We start from the raw sequence: 15281 nt of genomic DNA on the forward strand, positions 1-15281 counted from the left end.
GAACACTTGGATAAAAAAAACTAGCAGTTGATACTTGTAAGTAGAACAGGCCATTGCCAGGTTTTTTATATAGTAACCTTGGGCATGTACACCTGCAGTGAACATACTTTTTTTGTCATAACAAGGTCACCATTTTCATGCTGCTTTTATACTGGGAAAATGAATATCTCTGAGAGGTGGCCTGTTCTGTCAATGTAGATTGCCCCCAGCTTGCTGTTTGCTCAAATGGGGATGGTTGACGATGGGGGGATTGCTGAATGGATGTGGGCAGGCCTTGGGGGGAGAGGGGCGGGGAGAGAAGGTGCCAGAATCCTCAATGAGAACAAGCTGCCTCTAAATTGAATTTGCAGAAACATAACATCATAAAAGCGAAACAAGAACAGCATCTGGATTCCATGTGGCCAACCTCAAGATTATTAGATTAGATGTAATTCTCTTGTGGAAATTAATTCAACACTTGATGCGTGTGGTTCTAGAACTGTCCTATGACCTCCTTTTATAGAATGCAGATGGCATGAGAGCAGAGCAGTATAATGTGCACACTCTGTCTGCGTCTATCGATTCTTTATGAGGCTTTTAATATGATTTAAAATAGACATTTATGCACGTCAAGTCATTTCCTTAGAAGTACGATATTCTACCATTTTGTGGTTTGTAAATCAGAAAGAACATGCCAATTCAAAGAGAAATATACATTTATTTATTTATGTATTTAGCTATTTGTTGGAAGAAGCAAGTGGGCAGACATGAGATAAGGTCTTGCAGGTTGAGCCCTTAACAGGGTTCTTACATTTTTAATGTAGTTCTGCAAACCTTGCATGTCCAGGTCTATTTTGCTTGTAGTAATGTGTCTGGGCTTTGGACTCTCTGTGATGTCTGGCATTCACAGACAAAATGCCTCTCCTGCTATCTCAGTAAAAATGATGAGTGTTGGATCCCTGTGGCCTCCATAAAGGTCACCCCATTTTCCCAGAGATAATGGAGAGATGCTGTTTATCAGGGTTGCGATGGTACACTGAATAGCCTAGATATGTGGATGAGAGTCTTACTAGAGACACACGTAGTCTGACATTTTACAGTTCTGCAGGTATAATGTCTCATACTGTGCTTGTGTAACGTGGTTAATTCTGATGTCCTGATCACTGAGGAGAACAAGCAAATGAGGCAAAATCAGTGAGCAGTGCCCAGCTTATTGTATATACATTTTCCTTCTGTCTAGCACTGTCAATCTCCATGCCAAAATCTCAGCGTACTTGCCCACCGTGATGGGGACATGCACATCAATCATTTGATGCCAGGAACCACCAAGGTGGTCTGGCTGGCTCATTGATTATACTATAGGAGCCAAAAACCACCAGTTGCTGGGAAATTGGTAAATATTATGAACCTGTTTTGTTCCATAAAGGGTGTGAATGGTATGGAAATGTGTATGTTTAAGAGCACATTGCTTGTGCGATTTAAAACCCTCTACCAATACTGATGAAGCCTATAGTTAAGCAAGACTACTCTTGCCATCCACTGTTACCATCAGAGACTGGGATTAACATGAGAAGTTTAACTGGAACATTTCAGCTGGTTTTTAAGCATACTGTCAAATAGACTGACAGTTACAGAAACAAATATCAGTTGTTGTACACTTTGCAGGACAGGGAAAAAGTGTTGGGGGGGAGGGGGGATTTCCCATGCTGTTGCCCTCTGTGGTGTTTGAAATTCTTGGACTTCCCCTCAAGTAACTGGCTTAATATTATTTACAGTGCCAGGTGCTGAGTTCAACAAGGCAGTAAACCCCTGTCTGGGGTTGATCTTGCCTGGGGCCTTGTTTTCATGTTTGCGTGTAACCCTATGAAGGCATTAATCCTGTTTACATTGACTGGGCCTGAACTCTGCTGTACATTGAAGTGAAGGTGAAGGGGGGAAGGGGGTAAGGAGGTTGAAACACTGCTGGGAGGAGCTGGATGTCACTTCAAAGGTGGAAAATAGAACATAGAGAAGGGGGTGGGGGGGGAGAGGGAGAGAGGGAGGCATGGCTAAAATTATCTCCCCAACCCCGTCCATGGGCTACCACTTATCTGCAGACCTGGCTAGGTTTCGGAGAGGAACCCCACGTACAGCACCTCGGTATGTCCCTTGGTCTCGCCAAGGCCAAGGATGGCAGCCTGTGCAGGCCTTGCGGCACCCCAGAGAGGCCAGAGTCGCCTCTCCTGTGGGAACTACAAGACGGTAAGGGGTCTTTAGCTGGTGGATAGCTGGATGGAGCAGAATGGTGCATTTTGCATTCTCCTGAAATAGACACTTTGGACTGTGCCAAGCACCTACTGTGCAGTGGCAGGAAATCAGGATATTTTTAGCTGGAGCAGGTAGTGTACTGCTGTGATTTATGAAGGACAGAGGTTGAAGTAGTTTAAATGTTGCCATTTCTGGTGAAATTCAGGACCGTAATCTTCAGAAGTCTTTTTGATATCATCATACTTAAATAGTTCCCTATTTCAGTTTTCAGTTCAAATGAATTTGAGGAATTTGTCTGTTTGAATTTGATAGAATCTCCTAATGCTACGCTTGCCTGTTCCTTTTCATAAGTTATTTTCACCTCAGTAATCGTGAATAAAATGGCAAGGCTTAAAAGAGCCCTGCTTTTCTTGGCAGCTCTTTTAAATGTGTGAAATAAAAATGTAATGGGAGGCTCTTAAAGCAAATGAGTCGATAGTCTTGGCTGATGCCTCTGTAATAGCTGTGTTTACATAGGAGTTATCTCTGGCTAAAATTGCCCCAGAACAGGTTTACGTCCTCATCATTAAAGTATCAACCCGTTTATTATGAGAACTGTCAGCATGTGGAACAACTTCAGTGTTTACTTTATGTTTGCAGTAATGACTTTCAGCAGGCGACCAGTGTTTGTGTAGCATTCGTTTCAGTGCTTTAATGGCTTAATGTAATGCCAGAAGGCAATGCTAAACACTGTCAGAGAAAGTAAAGTTAGTGATGAGATTATCACAAGGCTACACTCCAGTCATACTTGTTACCTTTAAAAAGTTTTTCCTGACTTCAACTGTCACATGATGACGAGATGCAAAATGACTAAGGAAATATGGCGTCATTGCTCTCTGCTGGATATAGCTGATCATAAGGCCCATTCATTTCCAGCAAAGCCGTCCGCGATTTTGTAGCATGCTGGGTTTGTGATTCATAAGGCCCACGCTTTGTAGTCTAACTGTTGTGATGTATTCAGACCTACATACGATCTGTGAATAGTAGTACATGGGTCTGGTGATCGAACAAATCAAGGCCCTTTTGAATGGAATGTCATATTTTGCTGATTCACACGACCTTCTGTTCAGAGAGTTAAGTAGGCTGAGCGTAGCCAAGAGAGGGTGAGTCAGGTTCTGACGGTTAAATGTCATGTTGCCTTCCCTGATTTAGCCCTGGGACCAATTTATACCACTGAAAAAAAGACCCAGATGCTAAGCTTGCTGTAATTATCTGAGCACAGGCCAGACACAAGTGCATTTTGAATGGCTTGATACTTCTGAATTTTTTTTCAACACATGGAATTGCAGCATTAAAAGCAGCTATTGAGGCTATATTTGATAAAATTACTCATGCAAGCTCTACATTCTAAATTGTTCTTACCTGAAGGATATGGTCTAACAAACTAATGGTAGTATTGTTTTACACTTGCCATTTATTAAACTTAATTTAATATTGTCCGAATTCAGAGGTTGGGGGTTTTGTTGTATTACTTCAGAGATGGACAGCTCACTTTCTCTGTACCCTGTCAGGTACAATGTTCAGATCAAACAAGATCAATTTTAGGATCTAGGAAGAAGCTATTAGGTGTGTTTCTACACATGCTATGTGTTGAAAATTGAGGGATTTGGGGAACAATATTTTATTAATATTAGTGCTGGTAAATATCTTGTAGTATGGAATTTCCTCCAATTATCAGATTTAAAGTAATTTCAAGCAAGCACAACCTGAAACCTAAACTATGCTGTGTTTAATGTTAGAAAGCATGAACCTGTTTGTATAGTCATTAGGTAGCAATGATTGTGCCACACACAGGCTATGTGCTTCTCGCAGAAACAACATAAAATACTCATTGCTCTAAATGTAAATTAAATAGTAAATTTCACAAGAACTGTGATGTATCAATGGATTATAGTGCGCAAGAATGTTCTCACAAACAGTATGGTATTAAAATTTGTAATGACCGAAGATGGGATGGCTACTTTTGGTTGAATAACAGAAATATGAATGAATCTTTTTATCATTTAAGTTTACTTTGGTACATTTATAAGTGCCAGTGCTAGTCTTTCGTTTCTGCAATAGTTTAGTATTAAGCTCTTTTCTCATGGGGTCCTGTGAAAATTGAACAATGAAAGGCTAGTGTAGCTGTATTATTTACGGATAGGCATCCAAGTTTTCTGGTCCTGATAGTTCCGTGTTTGCAGACAGTCTTCTGCCTAATGAGATGCCATAAAGAGAGAGAATTCCCAGTTATAAACGAAGCTATTCAGGATATTCAAACGCTGCTCCGAAATCCCTTTGGCCAGTGAAGGCCATGTCTGTCTTAAGCCGTGATGTCATACTCCTCGTTTGAAAGAGGCCTCGCGCAGCTTGCATGCTTGAATTACACACAATACCCCGAATTTGAATGCCACTCGATTATGCTTGTTCGCGCGCAGGAAAACGCAGATGTCGCATTTTCCAACCTTTCCGCATAACCATCACTCTAATTTCATTTGGATATTTGTGCTCACCTCAAATATCTGTTTTTCTTCATCATGGGTGCTGTTGAGTTAAACATTTCCTCTGTATTTCTGGTACAGGGATAATTAGCTAGCTAAAGTGTTGCCCTTGTGTTTTGTTGCGCAGATTTATACGGATTGGGCGAACCATTATCTTGCCAAGTCGGGGAACAAGCGCGTTATCAAGGACCTTCAGCAGGATGTCACCGATGGAGTGTTGCTTGCAGAGATCATACAGGTCGTAGGTAAGAAAGTAACACTTATTCTATAACTTATGGTATGCTTATTGGCCGTATGGCAGATGCTAAAATATATTTTCAGGAAACAAAATTGTGTTCTTTAAATGTTTCACTTATGTCTTTGCAGTGATCAGTTTGTGTATTCCTCATGCAGCCTACTGTACTGTATTTTTTAAAGAAAAAGTTTGATTATTTTATACAGAACTCGTATAAATATATTATGGAAAAGCGTTAGATTTAATGAGGTCGAATTTTTGCGAATTGTATGAATATGTTTACAAAATATATGGCCAGCCCAGTTATGATGAAAAAATAATGTAACACATCTTGCAGTAATATAAATTATGTGTACGGAACACTCACTCAATGCATATTATGGGAATGATTTGTTATTGAGAGCATCGTAATATCTTTAGTTATTTAACTGAAGATGGTAATTCTATATTGCATATCACTGTAATTCCTGATTTATGAATCCTGTTTAGACCTTGGTTCAAAAGATGGCCTGCAAAATTTCCATCTAGGTCAGCCTACTGTGCCCAGGGTCCAGCCAAACAATGACACTGTGGTGCGCTGTGTACGTTAGCATGATAATAGGCCCTGCTAACACTGGGCTTACCCACTCTAAAGGAACTGAGACCATCCTCTTCCTGTGATATTAAAACCACACTTTTTTCTGGTGCATAGTGTAGTAATTGGGGAAATTCAGGCTAAGTACCTCGCCAATGGGTAAAAATGACAGCATACCACTGGGAAATGAATTATATTTCTTTCTTGCTTCTGAACAAAATTGGTACACAAGGATTAAAAAATAATAATTTTGCAGTCCTGGGTGTGATTCACTGGTGAAATATCACCTGTCACCCACTCCCCCGTACCCTTGGGCCTGTTGGACATTTCTGCAGACCTGTGTCATAGACAGCCCACAAACTTTGTTCATGAGCAGAAGGAAGTGATCAGCTGTGTGAATCTCCAAACAGAGAGTGGGCAAGTGCCGATATCTTTAGTGGCTGTCTGACTAAGGACACAGGCCCCTGACCTACAACTGCCCCCACACCATGAAACATTATGCCTGACAGTTTCTCAGAGGGGAGAATCCTGCTTTAAATTACTGAGGGAGTCAGAGTTTCATCTTGAGTTCTAGTTTCTTCTTAAAGTTCCTTGGTTCTCTGGACTTGCTGAACATTTTCCAGAGGACTGGTTCTGTGGGTGGAAGAGTTACTGCTTTGCAACATGCAATTATCTCCGGCAGTCTTGTATTTTTCTGTAATGAACAGATGAAGAGAGTTCAGTGAGAGCTAAAATGGGGAACCACCATTGTGTTTGTCTGTGAAGCGGTACAGATTATTATTAGATGCACTGGTTGGCTCTTGAACAGTTTAATTGGAGGGACCTAGAATGACACATGTAGCAATTCATCTACAATCTGCTATAACATGTAATTTATAGTCTTGTCTGTATTAAAACTAATTTTGAATTTAAAAGGAGTTTTGGGAATGTATGCCGTTTCACACTTTTGTTTTACTGTTGACTGCAGAAGGTTTCCCCTGTAGAGTCATGCATAGCCATCAAGCCACTGTGTTTGCTTATTGTCTGAATATTAGTGACATATTTCTATGGAAACACAGTACTGTATGACTGCTCTCATCTGACAAACTTTAACTTGTTTGATCTGAAATTGCACACAGATGAGATATCACATCAGGTTTTTATGCTTAAAATGGGATTTTTCTGTTAGAATAATCTCTCTAGTAGATGTTCAGAGCTGTTTGTGTGTGTGTGTGGGATTGTGAAATAGAGGCACAGCAACTAGATAATCCCTGCCATGCCAATAAGCCTGAATCCTTGAGCCTTGATAATGCGTGTGCGTGCGTGCATGTGCATGTAGTACACTGTAGTACGCACATACACTGTCTCTCCTGCAGTGTGAAGTGTAGGTGGCACGGTCCTGTGGTGAGCTGCAGTGGGTGTTAGCGCAGCAGGGGTGCAGTCAGCGCTGATGTCAGCTGGGGAGGCCGGCCCTGTTTCAGCTACTGTGGGCTGGACCTGGGGAAGTGCGTGAGGACAGCCCCCGGCAAAGGCTGCTGAGGGCCCCTGCCAGACCAGTCCTCCATGTGTGCTGTATTCTGACAGTTTCAGAGCTGTCTCAGAGCAGCCCTCTGGATGAGTATCAATAAGAGAAAGAATGCACAGCCAAAGACCTTATCCAAGATAAACTTATGTTGAAGTTGCACACCGCTACTTAGGAACTTAATATTAAGATGTATTAATAAAAAGCCAACTTTTTGGCAACTCTGTGGCCTTCATGAGGGATTCTTTTTCCTAAGTTTCCTGCATTTTAAATGTTCACCTCTTGGAGGAATCTTGAAACCTTGGCTCTTTATCAGTTTCATTTTGGAGTTACCGAGGAACGTGACGCTTCTGTTTCAGTTTGAATGAAACATCGTTTCATCTCTCTCTTCTTCCAGCCAATGAGAAGATTGAAGACATCAATGGGTTCCCTAAGAGTCGGTCTCAGATGGTGAGTGCACTTGCTGGCTGTTCCTCTCTTACCATCTGCTTGTTTTTTGTTTGCGTGTTTATTGTCAGCATGTGTGTGAAAGAACAGGCCGCTGAACGTCTTCCCGGCGATGCATGATTGTGTCCTCGGATTGTGCAGCCTTACTGTTTTCAGCAGGAGGGATTTTTAAAACTCTTGACTTCTTTTGTTTTGCCCTTAATTTCAGTCAATGTTTTGTTGTCTCACTCGAACTTTTAAAACACTAGTGTCAGATACGGACTCTTAAAAGTGTGATAGTGGGACAGCATGGCTTCAAAGTACAAATAATTATTGGGCACATCCCCGGAATAAAATACATTAAACACATCTACACAGTAGTTGAAATTTAATTCGGATGGAGTCATTCAGATGGTGAAATCAAGGATGACAATGTATTAGGCGTGGAACATGTACTGTATGATGTCATTTTCTCTTGACAACTTAGTGGAAGACTTTTCCATTTAAGTGAAGCAGCTTTGAGACTGAGAGACAAGTGGATTAATTACACTGGTCATAATGTAAATAGACCATTGTTTTCTGGTTTCCTTCTCAGAGTGTTGAAGCTAATGAATTGGGTCTAACGGCTAGATGAGGGTATAATAAAACATTGAGCCTAGCTGATAAAGCACTTCAAAGCACCACTTGGAAACCTTCACCCAGCATTTCCAAACCCTTCCGCCATTTCCGTCAAGTGCTGGGTGAAACTGTATATTCCACATCAATTAGCCCATCCCTAAAAAACAGCAAATTACAGCCTTTAAGCATCATGTGCCTGAGGGGTTTCAAATTTACTCTGTCTTCTTTATTTCTTGATCATTGTGTTTTACATGCCTCGTCTCTTTGACTCAGTTTCTAAAAAAACAAAGTGCGACTTTTACTTAGCAGCCCGTTAGTTGCTGTGGGCTTCAGTTTGGTCACAGCTAAGCACACACTTGTAACTGCTGTATTATTGGTGGCTTGTGATTCAGCTGTGCACTTACTACTGCCCATGTAGGTACAGAATAGGCACTGCTATTATGCAGCTGGTGTGTGTTTTCATTGAAAATGTATTAATTTTCTTTTTTGATGGAGTAATTGGGAAATTTTTCTGCAACCCACTGAGAGGTCTTAGCTCCCACACATGTCTTGAGCTCTATAATTATGCTTCATTGCAGCATTGTATTCTGGAAAGGCTTTCACACTGAGTGAACTGTACTTCATGTAGTCATTTTTTATTTATGTAAGTAAATGTATCATTTAAAAACACAATGAGGGCATGAAAGATATAGTAGTTGGACAGTGAGATGTAAAGCAGTTCTATAACAGGTCTAACACACACACACACACACACACACACACACACACATTATGCCCTTGCAGGGTACACACAAATCCTTGTAGGTTAAGTGGCTCCCTTGCTCCTTGAGAATGATAGGCTGTGCACGAATAGCTGTTTTTACAACGGTTCATCCTGTCTGATATTCTTACAGTCCCCCTCCACAAATAACTACCACCCAGGACACAAAGGCAAAGAACACCCTCTCATTTGCACTTTTAAACCAGGGGGAGTTGACACTGGACTGAGAACTCACAGAACAATCTGTTAACATGTGACCCTAGCTTTACTGTGGGCGGTAGACCTTTCAGTAGTGGGAGTTGGGCACAATGGTTAGGCCTTGGTTTTGTTTTTTGAGATTTTATAACTTAAAATCAACAAGTGATCTTTTGTTAAGCAGCTTTCATGCTTCTGAATCATCGCAAAGGGTAGCTTTACCAAAAATCTAATAATGTGGCTGTTATGACTTGGCTAATATGCATATTTGAAATCAAGAAATCAGTTTCCTATTGGTGAAGTCTCCACTTTCTTCCAAAAATGTTTTCATGTTCCTACTCTGAAAAGCTTTAGTGACATTTTGTTCTGTAATACCCTACAAACTTTTCCATTAGACAATTTAGGGTAAGCACGTCATTCTATGATGCAACTGGCACTACTCCAACTGGAAATCGAACCTGCAACCTCTGAGATACAGGCCCAGTTCCCCACCCATCGTACTATAATGCCAAGCTACATTGTCAGACATTGTGTCATTGTGAAGCTTTATTATTTATTCTACATTGATGCTTTGCTTCTCAGTAAACAAATAGATGGCATTAGGAGAGCAGAATTGTGTATGGATCTGATAGTTATGAGTCCGCTTTGAATGAATGTTGGCTATTATTTGCCAGTGTTTGATCAGTCTGATGGAGAAAACCTGCTTGTTCGTGTTCTGAATGCTTCTCATGTGCCTTTGTTTGATACACAGACTCAGCAGGTTAGGGCAGTTAATTCCATGTAATTGCGAGGGAATACAATATGTGAATGTGGAGTGGAATTGTAAAGGTTATTACAGTGGGCATAATAGACTATGCCTTTACCACAGTGAATGGCAACTTTCACTCTCCCGGTGACTGCCTGTGTTGGTTCGTGTTCATTCATTTATCAACATGCTGTTAAAAAGTAAGTCTCTTATGCGTACACTTAGCCAAATTATTGTGCCATCTCTAGATTGAGCTTTTATATAGTCAGTATTGCTGGAGTACAAGGTTTGCCAGACTTAGATGAGCCAAACATATTAAATACTGAGAGATAGTTAAATTGAATTCCGAAGTGTTTCTGGTTGAACTGTTTCTCATAACAAAATGTGTGTTGTGCTGTGCTATCAATCTATACTGTTCTTTATATTTTACATTTAAAGAAGTTTAGCTAGCTACAGCTGTATGTTTACTGAAACCAGCGGTACCCACGCAGGCTGATCTGCTCGGCGTGCCGAGTCCTGCTTAGGATCGTTTCAGTGAGGGGTCAGAGAACCAGAATTTTTCAGATGCCGATAGGTTTCACATGTCAGTCAGAGCAGACGGTTCCTGCTCTTCACAGTGTAGATTGGCTATAGCGGCAGGAGGGAGTGTGCTTTTTTGAAGAACTGGTTCTCAGACCGCTAAGAATCTGTGCTAATGAGCAAACCTGAATTAGAATGTTGGAAAGAGCTAATGCAGTCTCCCATTCTTGGGACAATGGCCAGTATTGGAAGATGCAGGTCTTATGTTTTGCTTCACACTGGCTAACGTTCCAAGAGGATTTATTAGCGCATCATGAACATGAGTCAGAATGCTTCTGTTTATGATAATGATTGGGACATTTGTAATTGCCATTGCTCCGTCAAGGCAGAGTGTTTGTGAGGTCCATAGGTGAGGGCTTCATCTACAGATTGCAGGTTGGTGTCAATATGGCAGTGATGATGTCAGAAGATAAAGGCGGGAGAAAGTGTCATTACAGCCCAATCGACTGTTTGCTCCTCTCAAGCCTGGCGCAAACATTTATTGATGCCGTTTTTACAATAGTGAATATACCCAGCTGTATTTGTGATGGGATTAGTTTCCACACATCACACGTAGTATTGACACAACAAGCGCTAGCAGAAACAAGATCAGAGGCTGATAAGTGTTTGCTTTCCCCAGAAAATTCATTCAGAAGTCTTTGATGAGATGTATAGCACTGTTCATTTTTTCAACTGCTGTCTTTGTGATTATCATGTTAGCTTGCTGCTTTTTTTCCCAAGAGTTTAACTTCACTGTTCAACTTCAATGAGAAAAAGATGTGGGAATATTTTCCCCAGTTTTCCATATAGTTGCTCGATAAGTTCTTGTCTTTTTTTACTGCCTCTGGCAAATGTTCACCATGAAGAACTCTGATGTTCTTTTTTGTAAATGCTTCTAATATAAAATGTAATTTGCTTGACGGGTTGAATTATTGATTGTAGCGTTTATTGTTATTGATTATTGTGTGAAAATTGGGCACTGCAGCCTTTTTGTCTGAGGGTTCCCTGATCTCGCTGACTTACATAGCTGTCAGCAGTATCGGTTTCACGGGAGTTTAAGTGAAGGTGGATTTGGGCAGTCAGTGTCGTGTTTTTATTTTGAAATGTGGCGGGGGTAGGGTGTTATTTTTACTTACTGTGTTGGGATCAGTAATTTCAGAGGGGTAAGGAACTCGGAACAGCGTGTGATCAGCATTCCAGCTGGGGTGCTGGATACGGTTCGCTGTGAGCTGAGGAAGTGCGTCTCTGACCTCTTCCTCCTCACACTGTCAAAGATCTGTCTCTGTCTCTCTTTCACTGTCTCTCTCTTTCGGTATCTCTCACTCTGTGTCTCTCCCTCTCTTGCCCTCAATGACCAGCATTTACTGGGTCAGCATTCTAAAACGGAACACAAATCAGAAATGACTGCATTGACTGCGTATCAATCACACACACACAGTAACTGGGGCTCATTAAAGTTCTAGTATCTATGGTTGATCATTATCTCTGGGTTTATGCTCAATGAAACCTGTTAGCAGCATTGGGAGTGTGATTTGGGTAATGGGTGGTCAGTGTTTTAGTTTAGTCCCTTAGGTGCTTTTTTTGTTCTCTGACATATGTTGAGAAGTTTCTTCTCTCCTTTGCAGATTGAAAACATTGATGCCTGCCTGAGCTTCCTGGCAGCCAAAGGCGTCAATATTCAGGGGCTGTCTGCAGAAGGTAAACCAGCTGGAGCTGCATTCTAGGGGTCTGTGTGGGACTGTTTTTCTAAAGCAGTCCCCTGCAGACCTCCACTGCATCCACTGTAGACTTCTCACTTACCCACAAACCAGCTGCAGTAATCTCCATTGTTCTCTTTAACAACAATGGTTAGAGTTTGGTACAGTAACAATAACCCACATAACATATACAGGTTTGGCTAGATACAATGACAGACTGACTAATGAAAAACTGATGCTATTGATAAAGTATGTGATTACATTATAACTGTATTACAGTGGCATCACAATTGGGTTTTCCCAAAATTGTTGAACTGCCACTGAGTAGTTGTTTTAAAGTGTAACTCTCTTTTTTTACTAGTGTGATGCTAACATGGTTCTTACTGAGGGTCTTACTATGTACGAATGTGTCTGTGTGTATCCCCACTCTGTAGAGATCCGCAATGGGAATCTGAAGGCCATTTTGGGACTCTTCTTCAGCCTGTCCCGCTACAAGCAGCAACAGGCCCAAAAGCACACCTCCCAACCCCACGCCCAGCACCACCACCACCACCACCACCACCAGCCCGTGTCCCACCAGACCAGCACCCCCACCCAGCAGCCCCAGAGCCAGGCTGGGACCCTCATTCACGGCCAACTGCACACCCCGTCTGCACAAGCACAGAAAGCACAAGCGGAGATGCAATCCAGGTACTTTTCCCTGCAAACTGCTTCAAATATGTTGAAATATGTTTGAACAACTGACGCCGTCTCTGCTCACACGTCATCAATATTATTTGAAATTTGTGCAGTGCAGATAGATTTGGGGAGTGGATTTTAATATCTTTTTGCAGATCTATTCTGATTGTGGAATAACAAGTCATTATTTTCATTTTACATCTATACATTGACGTGATATTCAGTATCCTTTTCTCTAGAAATTACCTTCATGCTTTTTCCGTGCCGTAGTATTTAGAATCTGTGCACATGGTGTTCCAAGAGATTCATCATCTTACATGTTTTATGAATAGCATTATGCTCACTGCAGGTCATGGAGTCTTACTGTATACTGTACTGTGTGTTATTTTTGGGGTTGTTGGGATGACTTGGATTGATACTTCTGCATTTCATGCTGCTGTGCTTTCCCCTCTCGCTCTCTCTCTCTCTCTCTTTCTCTCTCTCTTTCTCAATTCAATTCAGTTCAATTCAAATGCTTTATTGGCATGGCATTTCAAAATACATGTTGCCAAAGCATAGTTCTAGCGAAACAAATCGCAACAAAAATAACAGCACAGATAACAGCAATACCTAACGTATTAACTGTGAAATGTTATCATTTTATTCAAATTATTGTTGTGTTTTCAATATATATCCTTTTTTGTTAGATCTCTCTCTGTCTCTCTCTCGCTCTGTCTCCATCTCTCTTTCACTCGTCACACACCAGTGTGTCCTGCAGGTCATCTCTCTCCAGCTGTGGTCTCTTCTAACATGCACTTGCTCTTTTGCTCTTTCTCCATTCTTCTCCATCTATACTGCTTTCTGCCCCATAAACTTTTCCATCCAGGGATTCCTCTCACAGTAAACTTCTCAAGGGTCAGAGGAAGTGCTCTAGGTCAGCGCCTGTTTGTCTTCCACGTCCCTCCCTCCCCAGTCTCACTGCATGCTTTAATAAAAACAACCCAGGCCAATTTGAGAAAGTTTCCCCAAAGTCGCGCCTCATTTCAGACGTCCGTCCAATGGCGTGCGAGGAACCTTTGTGTAACCCCTGGCCCCGATCGTTATTGTTGTGTGCATGACATCGAGTTTGAATGTGCAATAAATTCTTAACTGTGAAGTGGAGTTGTTTCAGGCAGTGTTTGAAAGACGTTATACAAGTACCCCATTTTCTGTTTGGTATGTTAAAATGACCCAGGTTATTTTGATACCTTAAATACCCAGCCCATTTATATACCTTAAATACCCATTTTGTATACAAAATGTCTCATAAAAGTCATTGAAATATATGAATTTTCAATTTACACTTAAGACATTTAAGAATTTTTTGCTCATTTCAAAATGCTTCTGAGAATATTTCTTACACTATTTGCAGTGCTTTAAGTCTAAAGCAGCATGCTGTCGCCACCTTCAGGTGAAGTGCGAAAATTACTTGTAGGAGCTAACAACAGCAGCTTAAAGTGGAATTTTGGATTTTTGCTCACTGTTGTGTTTCAACATTGTCCCTCTGTCTGGCACTTCTTTTGTCATCTTCCAACTTGTGTGTGTGTGTGTCTTGCTTGTATCGAGAGTGTTAAGTACGGTAATTACACATGCTGACGTGCCGAAAGTTTGCACAGGAACCTTATCAATGAGAATTAATGCCAGTTGGTGTGTCTGTATTGTGATTGTGATTCAGTTGTTGGTTGAATGGATGCAGCAATATTTACCCCATTTTGGTTGACGAGAAGTGATTAGACTGTTCAAAGGTGAAGAATGAATGAATAGCCTTTCAAGATAAGATGTTTCATTAGATGCATAAGATTCATTGTAGGACGCCGTTAAAAGGTCATTGATGGATGATAGAGGAAAAATGGTGTCACTGCCTAAGTCAGAAAATGAACAGCTATGTGTGAGAGATGTTCCGCTCAGCACTAGATCAACAGCAACGACAGCCCATCCTTGGATACCTTGTTGACTGTATTCACTGAATAATGTAATGAGAGCTTTTATTTAATAACAGAGTCCAGTTAGCAGGCCCCATCTACCTAATATAAGATCTATGTGACTTGTCTGAAATATAAATATATGCATCGTGCATTTAATTTAATTAAGTGAAAAATTTGATTTCGTAGCCCAACTTATATTTTAAAAAAATGGGACAATAACAATAACTGTTCATAATCTAAAGCCACTTGGATCAGAGCACTAGGGACTGCGAGAGATACCTGGCTTGTGACTGCACGTGATTAACGGCGAGTCAGCGGGCAGACAGGTGCCAATCAGAGCCCAGTGGGCGGGGTCTGTGTGTCGGGTGAGTGGCGGCTCCCGTTTCTCACCGCTCTCTCTGTCGTGTGGGCGGGACCCCAGGCTCCCGGGCCCCACCACGAGGATGTCAGCTGCTGGCAGCGAGAGCAAGCCCAGGGGCCCAGCCAGCGCCAGCGCCAGCGCCAGCAACAGCAACCGCCGCAGCCAGAGCTTCAACAGCTTCGACAAGTCCAAGCCCCCGCCTCGGCCCGACAGCGCCCACGAGAAAGGTGAGTCCCGGGCCTTGG

The 15281-nt window shown here is 41.6% G+C and overlaps 1 protein-coding gene across 15 annotated transcripts in view; it reads left to right on the forward strand.

Annotated features, from left to right (window-relative positions):
- Positions 1–15281, forward strand: part of LOC135255262 (neuron navigator 2-like) — a 194369-nt gene that overhangs the window by 101698 nt on the left and 77390 nt on the right. For 12 of the 15 annotated variants that reach the window (XM_064336200.1, XM_064336201.1, XM_064336190.1 and 9 more), the window contains 6 exons: positions 4873–4990; positions 7453–7505; positions 11983–12055; positions 12489–12744; positions 13598–13645; positions 15097–15263. In XM_064336200.1, coding sequence (XP_064192270.1) covers positions 4873–4990; positions 7453–7505; positions 11983–12055; positions 12489–12744; positions 13598–13645; positions 15097–15263 — 715 coding nt within the window. Of the gene's footprint in view, positions 1–2075; positions 2221–4872; positions 4991–7452; positions 7506–11982; positions 12056–12488; positions 12745–13597; positions 13646–15096; positions 15264–15281 lie in introns of those variants that run through there. The other 3 variants (XM_064336196.1, XM_064336205.1, XM_064336202.1) reach the window with 2 other exon arrangements.

The sequence above is a fragment of the Anguilla rostrata genome, chromosome 5 (genome assembly GCF_018555375.3).
Source record: "Anguilla rostrata isolate EN2019 chromosome 5, ASM1855537v3, whole genome shotgun sequence".
NCBI lineage: Eukaryota > Metazoa > Chordata > Actinopteri > Anguilliformes > Anguillidae > Anguilla > Anguilla rostrata.